The following is a 12,845-nucleotide window of genomic DNA, read 5'->3' as shown; positions in this document are numbered from 1 at the left end:
AATTTCAGCTACTCAGGAGGCTGAGGTAGGAGAATCACTTGAACCTGGACTCCACCTCAAAAAAAAAAAAAAAAAAGAAAGAAATAAATAAAGAAAATGTAATTACATAATCAAAAATCATCTTAAATAATTGGTGACAATAGTTACCTTTACAGCAAGGAACTTTGGAGAGAAGGGCAAAACCCAGAACAAAGGCTTTTACTTTTTTTTTTTTTTGAGACGGAGTTTCGCTCATTACCCAGGCTGGAGTGCAATGGCGCGATCTTGGCTCACTGCAGCCTCCACCTCCTGGGTTCAGGCAATTCTCCTGCCTCAGCCTCCTGAGTAGCTGGGATTACAGGCACGCGCCACCGTGCCCAGCTAATTTTTTGTATTAGTAGAGATGGGGTTTCACCATGTTGACCAGGATAGTCTCGATCTCTTGACCTCGTGATCCACCCGTCTTGGCCTCCCAAAGTGCTGGGATTACAGGCTTGAGCCACTGCACCCGGCCCGGCTTTTACTTTTGATTTTTCCCCCTTCCTATACTGTTTGCATGTGATTTATTTCTCTCTTTCTTCTTTTTAATGTCAACTGGTGGTAGCTGGATAGAAGAATATGGAAGTTTTTTTTGTTCTCTTTCTTTCTCTTTTGTATACTCACAAAATATTTCTTTTGCCTCCCTAACCAATTCTATAGATTTCACTCTGATAATTTAGTACACTCTTAGCATATTTTATGTATATGTCCTACATTCTCTGAATAGACTAGAACCTCCGAGGCTCATTTTTTTTTTTTTGAGATGGAGTTTTACTTTTGTTGCCTAAACTGGAGTGCAATGGCGCGATCTCGGCTCACTGCAACCTCTGCTTCCTGGGATCAAGTGATTTTCCTGCCTCAGCCTCCCAAGTACCTGGGATTGCAGGTGCGCACCATCACACCCAGCTAATTTTTTGTATTTTTAGTAGAAACAGGGTTTCACCATGTTAGCCAGGCTAGTCTCGAACTCCTGACCTCACGTGATCCACCCGCCTCAGCCTCCCAAAGTGCTAGGATTATAGGCATGAGCCACTGCACCTGGCCCTTCTGAGGTTTTTTTTTTTTGAGATGGGGTTTCGCTCTTATTGCCCAGTCTGGCGTGCAATGGTTCGATCTTGGCTCGCTACAACCTCCACCTTTTGGGTTCAAGTGATTCTCCTGCCTCGGCCTCCCAAATAGCTGGGATTATAGGCATGCGCCACCATGCCTGGCTAATTTTGTATTTCTAGTAGAGATGGGGTTTCTCCATGTTGGTCAGGCTGGTCTTGTACTCCTGACCTCAGGTGATCGCCTGCCTTGGACTCCCAAAGTGCTAGGATTACAGTTGTAATTACCTTGCCCAGCCTAAGTTTCTTAATACATTCCTTCTCATTCTACCCATGAGCCAGGATAGAACAATCCAGTGAATGCTATTTCATGCTTAGGCTAATATGCTACCTTCTTTCTCTCTGGTATAAGATTTAAATAATTGGTTGGGTGTGGTGGCTCATGCCTGTAATCACAGCATTTTGGGAGGCTGAGGTGGGCAGATCACCTGAGGTCGGGAGTTTGATACCAGCCTGGCCAACATGTTGAAACGCTGTCTGTACCAAAAATACAAAAATTAGCTGGGCATGGTGGTGGGCACCTGTAATCCCAGCTATTTGGGAGGCTGAGGCAGGAGAATCGCTTGAACTTGGGAGGTGGAGGCTATGCTGAGCCGAGATTGTGCCACTGTACTCCAGCCTGGGCGACACAGCGAGACTCTCTCTCAAAAAATAAATAAATAAAAATAAAAAGAATATAATGAATAAGGCTTGCCTTCCAATTTTCCATCTGGGAGGTAGCAAAGGCAGTTAACACTTCATACCTGATACATCAAACTTTGCCTTTTGCAGGGAATCAAAGATATCATTTCTCTTGGGTAGATCTGGGAAAAGGGCCTCTAGTTTCTCCACGTATTTGCTGTCCTTTGGGGTTGCCTTTCCAATTTTAAGGTCCATGTTGACACAGTCCAGGACGATGGTTCCTGTGGAGAAGGGAGATGGTAGAACTTGATTGAATCCTGTGACCCTCCACACACGCCCACCAGAACATACATAACCTTCACACCAAATGAACACAATACAGTTATTTGTACAGCAAACTCTCTGAAAGCAAAATGAGAAACTGGGACTGACTGTGTCCTGAGACCTCCCAAATCCAAACTAAAATGTAGGTAGGGAAATAGGTAGAAAGAAAGCCTGAGCATCTCAATCCTTGGAGATTTTACAGCCTAGTCAGAGAGAGAGACACCTCTTTAGTAGGCCAAATCCCATCAAAGAATCTTCTAAGTTGGAAGAGACAGTCTAGTCCAACTCTCTCTCTTTTTTTTATAAGTGGAAAAATGAGAACAAGAAAGGTTAAGAGATTTGCTCAAGGTCACCTCACTATTTCCTGGAGGAATTGGTATTAGAATCTGTTTCCTGTTGCTTGGCGAGTCCTCCTTCCAACATAAAATGATGCCAACAGGAAGCTTCTTGGTCTGTTGCCCTGTACTCTCCCCAACAAGTATCCCACAGGCCTTTAAACAGATGCTTAATTGTCTCCCGAAAGAATCCCATCCTTTGGTATGAACTGAATGGCTCTGAGAACATATGGTTAGGCTGGAAGAATCTAGACTTTTCCACCCTCCCATCTCAGGGATAGGAATAGAACTACTCAGGTTCCAATCCAAAAGCCACCCTCACCATGCAGAAGGGCTGCAGTTTGCCTGTCCAAGATCTCTGGTGCCCCCTGCAGGATTCTCTCGGTCACCAGGGTAGCGCAGGACCCCACCAGCTCAACAGAAACATGGCAGGGAGGGCAGTGTTTCTGCTCGATGGGCCGATGGTCTAGCACCTCTGCTACGGCCTCCTCTAGGGCTGCGTCACTTCTGTGGAGGGAAGGGTATGGGAAAAGAGAAAAAAAGATAGGTAGGGACACTCCAGCTGCTTCTAACCAATCTCCACCCCACCCATCAAGGAAAGCACAGATGTCTTAGGCAAGGTTTTTTTTTTTTTTTTTTTGAGACAGAGTTTCATTCTTGTCACCCAGGCTGGAGTGCAATGGTGCTATCTTGGCTCACTGCAACCTCGGCCTCTTGGGTTCAAGTGATTCTCCTGCCTCAGCCTTCCAAGTAGCTGGGATTACAGGTCCCCACCACCACGCCTGGCTAATTTTTTTGTCTTTTTAGTGGAGATGGGGTTTCGCCATGTTGGCTAGGCTGGTCTTGAACTCCTGACCTCAGGTGATCTGCCAGGTAAGCATTTAAAACTGACCTTTGGGCCGGGCGCGATGGCTCACGCCTGTAATCCCAGCACTTGGGGAGGCCAAGGTGGGTGGATCACGAGGTCAAGAGATCGAGACCATCCTGGTCAACATGGTGAAACCCCATCTCTACTAAAAATACAAAAATTAGCTGGGCATGGTGGCGCGTGCCTGTAGTCCCAGCTACACGGGAGGCTGAGGCAGGAGAATTGCCTGAACCCAGGAGGCGGACGTTGCGGTGAGCCGAGATCGCTCCATTGCACTCCAGCCTGGGTAACAAGAGCGAAACTCCGTCTCCAAAAAAAAAACAAAACTGATCTTTGGTCACTTCTACCTCTGCCTCACTCCTCTCAATTCTTGTCTTTAATGTTATAATTGGAGTCATCTTTAAATAGTGTATAAGCGAATTCTGTGAAGCATCTGCTACAAATATCTTACGCCCACATTTGCTGTCCTTTAGCGTTGCCTTTCCAGTCCTACACCCTTGCTACCCAACAAATCTCTCCTATTTTTACAACCTACTCAACACTCAGATTCCATGTGGGTCACCAGGTCCTGTGAATTCTATCTTAATCCCTATCTGTGCCCTAGTTTCTAACTCTGTTACTGCCCTGTTCTAGGCCCTCAATATCTCTCATCTGGACTATTCCAGTAGTCTCTTAACCAATCACCTGCATCCAACCAAAAGCCTTCCTGGGCTGTCCTTCACAAAGTGGCCTGAATGATCATTTGAAAAAAGAAAATCTGATTATTTCAGGACCCAGAATAAATATAATTTAAAATAGTTTCCCATTGCTTAAAATAAAATCCAATCTACTTAGAAGGGCCTACAAGGCCTCCATAATCTGCCTCCTGCCTGCCTCTGTCTCATCTTTTTTTCCATGTCCTACTTCTTCCTCAGATTTTATGCTCCAGCTGTGCAAAACAAATTCTAGTTCCCCTTGCTCACCACGCTATTTCATGCCTGCCTGCGTTTGCTTCTGTTAATTACTCCCTCTGCCTGGAATGCCTTTCCTAACCACTTGCCCTCTTCCCTCCCCATTCACCAAGCAAACACCTAGTCCTCTTTTAAGACTGAGATCAATGCTCGCTTCAGCAGCACATGCACTAAAATTGGAATGATACAAAGAAGATTAGCGTGGCTCCTGAACAAGGATGACACACACATTTGTGAAGTGTTCCATAAAAAAATATATATATATCTATCTTTAAAATAAAAAATAAAATAAATTTTTAGACTGAGATTAAGGGTCACCTCTGCTAGGAAAACTTTTCTGATGTTCTCGCCTTCCTTCTGGTGTACTGAACCACTCCATCCTTCTTGTACCTATTGTTCCCTAGAATTGACAGTTATCACTGACCTCTAACACCCATTATAATGATCTGTTTGCTTAGTTCCCTCTCCTTGACTGAAAGCATGAAAACCGGGACTCTGTCTCAACTTCATCCCTTAAAGAAAAGTTTACTACTAGCTGGGTGTGGTGGCTCAGCACTTTGAGAAGCTGAAGTGGGAGGATCATTTGAGGCCAGGAGTTCAAGACCAGACTAGGCAACAAAGCAAGACACCCATCTCTACAAAAAAATTAAAAAAAAAAAAAAATTAGCCAGCCTGGGCGTGGTGGTTCATGCCTGTAATCTCAGCACTTTGAGAGGCCAAGGTGAGTGGATGATTTGAGGCCAGGAGTTCAAGACCAGCTTGGCCAACATGGTGAAACCCCATCTCTACTAAAAATACAAAAAATTAGCTGGGTGTGGTGACACATGCTTGTAATCCTAACTACTGGGGAGGTTGAGGCAGGAGAATCGCTTGAACCCGGGAGGTGGAGGTTGCAGTGAGCTGAAATTGCGCGACTGCACTCCAGCTTGGGTGACAGAGTGAGACTTCATCTCAAAAAAAAATAATAAAGTAAAATAAATAAATTAAAATTAAAATTAAAAATAGAGTTGTAGGCCAGGTCTGGTAGCTCACACCTGGAGTCTAGCACTTAGAGAGGCAGAGGCAGGAAGACAGCTTAAACCTAGGAATTCCTTTTTTTTCTTAATTTTAATTTTAATTTTTTTAATTTTTGAAATGGAGTTTCGCTCTTGTTGCCCAGGCTGGAGTGCAATAGTGCAATCTCAGCTCATCCCAACCTCCGCCTCCGGGGTTCAAGCGATTCTCCTGCCTCAGCCTCCCAAGTAGCTGGGATTACAGGCATGCACCACCACGCGCCCAGCTAATTTTGTATTTTAAGTAGAGACGAGATTTCTTCATGTTGGTCAGGCTGGTCTCAAACTCCCGACCTCAGGTGATCTGCCCACCTCAGCCTCCCAAAGGGCTGGGATTACAGGTGTGAGCCACCGCGCCTGGCAAGCCTAGGAAAGTGAGACCTGGGCAATATAGCAAGACCCTGTTTTCTAAAAAAAAATAATAAATACAAAAATAAATTTGAGCCTGGGCAATAGAGCAAGACCTGTTTTCCAAAAAAATTAATAAGTACAAAAATAAATAATAATAAACAAAAACAGAATTGCAAACATTTTTCTAAGGTTTCTATTATAATATTACAATAAAACTGTCTCGGAATCTTTTTTTTTTTTGAGACAGGGTCTCCCTGTGTCTCCCAGGCTGGAGTGAGCCACAAGGCGTGAGCCACCACACCAGGCCACTTTTTAATAGGCCAGGTGTGGTGGCTCACGCCTGTAATCCCAGCACTTTGGGAGGGCGAGGCAGGCAGATCATGAGGTCAGGAGTTCAAGATCAGCCTGGCCAACATAATGAAACCCCGTCTCTACTAAAAATACCAAAATTAGCTGGGCATGGTGGTACATGCCTGTAGTTCCAGCTACTTGGGAGGCTGAAGCAGGAGAATCACTTGAACCCAGGAGGTGGAGGTTGCAGTGAACTGAGATCACGCCACTCCAGATCACAGTGATGTGATCTTGGCTTACTGCAGCCTCGACTTCCTGGGCTCAAGTGATCCTCCTACCTCAGTCTCCTGAGGGACTGCAGGCATGTACTACCATGCCTGACCAATTTTTAAAAATTTTTTGTAAAGACATGGTTTCACCATGTTGCTCAGGCTGGGCTTGAACTCCTGAGCTTAATGGATCCAGCTGCCTTGGCCTCCTAAAGTGCTAGGATTACAGGCATGAGCCACCACACCCAGCCCACAAAATCTTAAACTAATGATACCAAAGGCAGATTTAAATGATTTTTGAGTTATCCTTTTTTTGAGACAGAGTTTCGCTCTTGTTACCCAGGCTGGAGTGCAATGGCGCAATCTCGGCTCACCGCAACCTCCGCCTCCTGGGTTCAGGCAATTCTCCTGCCTCAGCCTCCTGAGTAGCTGGGATTACAGGCACGCGCCACCATGCCCAGCTAACTTTTTGTATTAGTAGAGATGGGGTTTCACCATGTTGACCAGGATGGTCTCGATCTCTTGACCTCGTGATCCACCCGCCGCGGCCTCCCAAAGTGCTGGGATTACAGGCTTGAGCCACCGCGCCCGGCCTTTGAGTTATCCTTTAGTTTGAACTTACCATGTTCTATTTCTTTTTATTATTATAGGGTATGTCTCTATGCCATAGACATACATGTAACTACAGAACCGACAATATTTTGATTTTCTACATCTGATATGACCTATCAATTATGATTAGCCTATTAGATCCCTGAAAGCAAAAACTCTTCCTCTCATTTTATCTCACTCATCAGAGCCCAACATGGTACATGATACGTGTCAATTTAATTTCCTTGGGCTTACTTGGGTAAGATATGATGGTCGACAAGGATGAGGGTGAGTTGGCCAGCCTGGTGCAATGCATGGAGGTCAATCTCGTCCCGAAAAATCAAGATGCTCTCTGGAATATGAACCTTCTGAAGAAAGAAGACGATGTCACCTCGCAGAGGTAGCTCAGAACGTTTTATATTTAAAACCGGCACAAAGACTTCCTCAGCCTCATTTGTCTAGATAGGAAAGCAAAAATATATCACAAAGTTTTATAATGACAGGAAAAAGTAACAAGACTATTGGGATCAAAGGAGACATACTTAGGTAAGTTACCACCTTTCTCAAAGCCACAAGTACTCAGTCTATGACTCTTGAAGGATGAATCTTGCCCTTCCTCCTTCTTAGCAATAAATGAAGGTCAACAAGGAACTCATAGTTAAGGCCTAGTTCTAGATGCAGTGCTACAGAGAAGGAATTATTAGTCCTCAAGGACTAACCTGGGTGGAGGAATACGTGCTAGATCACTGATACCTGTAAGGAACTCAGTAACACACTGTTTGAATATCACTTTATGGTTTACAAATCCCCCAAAATATATTTACTCATTTTTTTCCTCAGAAGAACACTGCAAAATATTTTAGATTTTATTTTAGATGGTCACATGAGACTCAGCAAAGTTAAGGGATTGAATTTACCCAACGCTAAATGCTGGTAAGTGGCAGAGCTGGGTTTTGAATCCAGATCTTTTCATTCGAAGGGACTCAGATCCTAGGTGTTACCTTTTTTTACCCACCTTTGCTAGGTAAAAAGCCAGGGTGAGAGCAGACACCATGGAGTCCAAATCACAGGCTTCATTTCCCAGCACAACATGTAGAGGTCGGGACTCCTGGAGAGGAAGGAAAATGGGAAACTAACAAAAGTATCTCTATCCATTTCCACTTATCTTTTTTTTTTAATAACATATATACTTTTGAGACAGGGTTTTTCTCTGTCACCCTGGCTGGAGTGCAGTAGCAGGATCAAGGCTCACTGCAGCCTCAATCTCCTGCTGGGCTCAATCGATCCTCCCATGTAGCTGGAACTACGGGCAAACACCACCATGCCCAGCTAACTTTTTGTATTTTTTGTAGAGACGGGATTTTTGCCATGTTGCACAGGCTGGTCTTGACCTCCTGGACTCAAGAAATCTATCCGCCTCGGCCTCTGAAAGTGCTGGGATTACAGGTGTGAGCCACTGTGCCTGGCCTCTCCATTTACCTTATACTCATGTAGGGCTTCATATACTTCCTCTCATTGATCTTCACAGAGGAGGTAGGTCAAATAATCTAATGGGTCCCCATTCCATGGATGGCGTTAAGCGTTTCAGCTAAGCTTACAGCATTCTACATATATCCAGTTTGTAGAAAAGTGCTCTTTCCTCCTGTATCCTTGAATGTTAACTTACAGAGCAGTAAATAAACTTCAGATTTCTTCAACTTCTGATTTCTTATACTTCTTTGGACACTCAAATAGTCAAAAAACGGGATTTGGGGTAGCTGATATATTCAAGGTATGCTTTTGGGTATATCAATCCTGGTTGATTTTTTTTCTTCCCATTTTCATAATAGGGAAAAGAATGCTTACACTTCTAAATCATGAGAACAGGTGAAAAGGCTTTGAGAATAAAGGTTAAAAATAAGATCTAGTCCATTATCCAGATGTCCAGGAAAACTCCCCCTACTCTGAGGCCCAATGATAACCATATATAACCACTACCTTTCACAATCCAAGCAGACACTTTTCCCAGCAGGTTCAGATTAAAGAACAGTTGCTGCTGCTGGGACTTCTCTTTTTATTTTTTTAAATTTTGAGACCGAGTTTCACTCTTGTTGCCCAGGCTGGAGTGCAATGGTGTGATCTCAGTTGACTATAACGTCTGCCTCCTGGGTTCAAGCAATTCTCCTGCCTCCCGAGTAGCTGGGATTACAGGTGCCTGCCACAACGTCCAGCTAATTTTTTGTATTTTTAGTAGAGGCGAGGTTTCACCATGTTGGCCAGGCTCGTCTTGAACTCCTGACCATAGGTGATCCACCTGTGTCCCAAAGTGCTGGGATTACAGGTGTGAGCCACCACAGAACTTCTCTCTTTAAAGCACTGAAAAGTCCAGCTGCTAAGAAGTCTGGGGCGGGGGGGATATCTGCTATTTTTAACCTATTCCCTTGCAAATCCTTAGCTTTCAGAGTTTTAAATAAAATATACTAGGCAAGGTGCAGTGGCTCACGCCTGTAATCCCAACAGTTTGGGAGGCTGAGGCGAGTGGATCACCTGAGGCCAGGAGTTAGAGACCAGCCTGGCCAACATAGTGAAACCCCATCTCTACTAAAATATAAAAATTAGCCGGTGCGGTGTCGGGCACCTATAATCCCAGCTATTTGGGAGGCTGAGGCAGGAAAAGCACTTGAACACGGGAGGCAGAGGTTGCAGTGAATCAAGATCACAGCATTGCACTCCAGCCTAGGCAACAAGAATGAAATTCTGTCTCCAAAAAGTAAATAAATAAAATAAAATATACTAAAACTAGAGTACCCAAAACTGGGGAGACAGCGTCTTGGTTTTTGTTTTGTTTTTAAGCATTTATTGAGTGTGCCAGGCATTATTCTAATATTTTTACATGTGTTAATCAATCATTTAATCCTTAACCTGATGTGGCAGTTACTTAAATTATTTCACTCCAGGTATAAACATTCTGCTGGGTGGAATGAGACCATAAAGCCTACGGCTCAGCATAGGGCACGATACTTCTCTCTGACCAGCTTCCTCTTTTTTTTTAGATAGGGTCTTACTCTGTCGCCCAGGCTGGAGTGCAGTGGAACTATCTTATCTTACTGCAACCTCCACCTCCTGTGTTCAAGCGAGTCTCCTGCATCAGCCTCCTGAGTAGCTGGGATTACAGGCACATGCCATGATGCCCGGCTAAGTTTTGTATTTTTGGTAGAGACTGGGTTTTGCCATGTTGGCCAGGCTGGTCTCGAACTCCTGACCTCCAGTGATCCGCCCACCTTGGTATCCCAAAGTTGTGGCGTGAGCCACCGCGCTCGGCCCACCAGTTTACTTTTGAACTTCTATCTCAGCCTGATTCTGAGAGAGGATGGGATGAGAGAGACAAAATGAGACACACTAAATACAGCAGGGTTTCTCAATTTCAGCACGACTGGTATTTTAGACTAGATACTTCTTTTTCATTTTTTTATTTTTACTTTTTGAGACAGGGTCTTACTCTGTAACCCAGGCTGGAGTGCAGTGGCACAATCATGGCTCACGACAGACTCCACCTCCCAGACTCAGGTGATCCTCCCACCTCAGCATCCTGACTAGCTGGGACTACAGGCATCCACTGCCATCCCTGACTTTTTTTTTTTTTTGAGATGGAGTCTCACTCTGTCACCCAGGCTGGAGTGTAGTGGCGTAATCTGGGCTCACTGCAACTTCCGCCTCCCGAGTTCAAGTGATTCTCCCACCTCAGCCTCCTGAGTAGCTGGGACTACAGGTGTGCACCACCACACTAGCCTAATTTTTGTATTTCTTATTGAGACAGGGTTTCACCATGTTGGCTAGGCTTGTCTTGAACTCCTCACCTCAGGTGATCCGCCTGCTTTGGCTTCCTCAAGTTCTGGGATTACAGGCGTGCCTGGCTAAATTTTTGTATTTTTTGTAGAGATGGGGTTTCACCATATTGTGCAGGCTGGTCTTGAACTCCTGGGCTCAAGTGATCCAGCTGCCTCAGCCTCCCAAAATGCTAGGATTACAGGCATAAGCCACCATGCCCAGCTGGATAATTCTTTTTTTGTGGAGGCTCTCCTGTGCATTATAGGATATTTGGCAGCATCCCTAACCTCTACCCACATGGATGCCAGTAACACCCTAAGTCATGACAAACAAAAATGTCTCCAGACTTGCTGAATGTTTCCTGGAAGGCAAAACCACACCCAGTTGAGAACTACTGGGTTATAGGAAGGTGAAAATCCATACACTCTGACTTCTTCATTCCAGGGATGATTTGCTAGACACAAAAGTTTAGCAAAGTGGGAAGGTTCAGAGGAGTAACACGTAGCAAAGAACAGTTATCAACTAATGTAACTTTAGGAAAAAAGAGGAATCTAGGGAAACCCAGAATCATCTTCCCTATACAGGCTATCACTCCTTCTCTTCCCCAATTGGAAAGTCATAGCTCGAAAGGGGCGATTTTAGAAGACTTCTGGTATCAATTGCCCTATCCAGTTACGAGATAGGTTTTTGTTGTTGTTTTTTGTTTGTTTGTTTGTTTTGAGACAGAGTCTTGCTCTGTCACCAGTCTGGAGTGCAGTGGCGCAATCCTGGCTCACTGCAACCTCTGCCTCCTGGGTTCAAACGATTCTTCCGCCTCAGTGTCCCAAGTAGCTGGGACCACAGGCGCATGCCACCACGCCTGGCTAATTTTTTTGTATTTTTAATAGAGACGGGGTTTCACCATGTTGGCCAAGATGGTCTCGATCTCTTGACCTCGTGATCCGCCCGCCTCAGCCTCCCAAAGTGCTGGGATTACAGGCGTGAGCCCCCACGCCCAGCCGGGTTTTTGTTTTTAAACCACCCTCTTCCCCATCTACCTGGAGGCATGGCTGGCAGATGCGCTCTTTGGCCCAGCCCGAGCCGTAATTCCAGAAATGGAATGGACGAGCCAGGCCCTGTTGACAGTGGACATAGTGGACTCTGGGAACCTAGTCGAAATCACCATTTTTGGACGGCCCTGTGTACAGAATCGGGTGAAGAGCAGGCTCCTGTGCCTGGCATGGTTTCACCGAGAACACCGAGCCTGAGCTGAGAAGATGAAACACCTTGAGAAGAACTTGAAGGCCCAAGCATCAGACCCCCACACTCCCCAGAATTCTGTTGCTTAAGACAACAGTGTCAGGAGCATCTTGAGAACTTTGCAACTTATGCTGCTAAAGTTGAAGAGAAGCAAGTATAGCATTCCTAAATCCCTGCATTAGTTTTTCCTGTGTCTTCATGGAATGTAGTTTATTTTGTTGCAAGAGTGAATTTGAACTATTCTAATAAATGGCTATTTTGCCCAGTGACATTAAGATCTTCTTACAATTATAATAAAGTAAATTTATAAAAGAAAAAAAAAATTTCTCCCATCCCTGGAGAGAAATACAGAAGACAGAGGTTATCTGTCCAGGTTCTGGCCAAAGGCTCCCTAGGGAAGTTTGCCCTGAGGGCCTCCCCATGTCTATTTCTCTGAGTCTACTTCAAGAGTGTGGAAGCAGAGGCCCATTCATACTGAACAATACTGGATAAGGGGAATTTTTTACTTTTTTCCAAAGCAATAAGAGAATTCTACCCAATATCCCAATCCTATAACAACTCCTCTGATACCAGAGACCTCTGTTTCCTGGAGACCAAGAACTGCCCAGATGGCTGTGGGGATGAGCGGCAGCAGAAATGGACTTGCTCGCTGAAGCCGTTAGGTGGAGCGAGTGTTCTCTGGAGAGGAAACTACATAAACATGAGGCATATGGCCCTGACTCTGGAGGAAAAAGGTAAGAGCAGCAGAGAAAAGCAGAGCAAGCAGGAGAGACCTACTGCTGGGTCCAAAGAGACGCTGAAGAACCTTTCCACGCTCATCTACATCAGTGTTGCTTCACCGCAAGCAGCGGCTGAATAGGGCTGAGTTAGATCTTCACCATGAAGATAATGTTGAGGCACAAAGTAGGGACCAAACACAACTTCGTGGCTCTGAAGTCAGGAGAAATCATCTCCGGAGGAAGGTGAACAAGAACAGGTTGCGCTCAGCCAAACCCAGATAGCAATCAAAAGGAATGAATACAA

The 12,845-nt window shown here is 45.0% G+C and overlaps 1 protein-coding gene and 1 non-coding gene across 4 annotated transcripts in view; one reads left to right on the top strand and one right to left on the bottom strand.

Annotated features, from left to right (window-relative positions):
- PRUNE1 (prune exopolyphosphatase 1) overlaps positions 1-12,845 on the bottom strand; it is a 29,708-nt gene that overhangs the window by 11,128 nt on the left and 5,735 nt on the right. For 2 of the 3 annotated variants that reach the window (XM_012462626.2, XM_064370868.1), the window contains exons 2-5: positions 7,792-7,884; positions 7,032-7,234; positions 2,727-2,911; positions 1,868-2,026 (exon numbers count right to left, since the gene is read on the bottom strand). In XM_012462626.2, the coding sequence (XP_012318049.2) occupies positions 1,868-2,026; positions 2,727-2,911; positions 7,032-7,234; positions 7,792-7,884 (640 nt within the window). Of the gene's footprint in view, positions 1-1,867; positions 2,027-2,726; positions 2,912-7,031; positions 7,235-7,791; positions 7,885-12,845 lie in introns of those variants that run through there. The other variant, XM_012462628.3, reaches the window with a different exon arrangement.
- Positions 4,369-4,475, top strand: LOC135272344 (U6 spliceosomal RNA). Its single transcript, XR_010340505.1, has one exon. It is a non-coding gene; the product is annotated as a U6 spliceosomal RNA (small nuclear RNA).

This window comes from Aotus nancymaae, unplaced genomic scaffold, assembly GCF_030222135.1.
Source record: "Aotus nancymaae isolate 86718 unplaced genomic scaffold, 86718_ANA_hifiasm-v0.15.2.pri h1tg000108l, whole genome shotgun sequence".
Taxonomy (NCBI): Eukaryota; Metazoa; Chordata; class Mammalia; order Primates; family Aotidae; genus Aotus; species Aotus nancymaae.
Note: the sequence above shows the minus strand (reverse complement) of the source record. Positions and strands in the feature narration are given on the sequence as shown.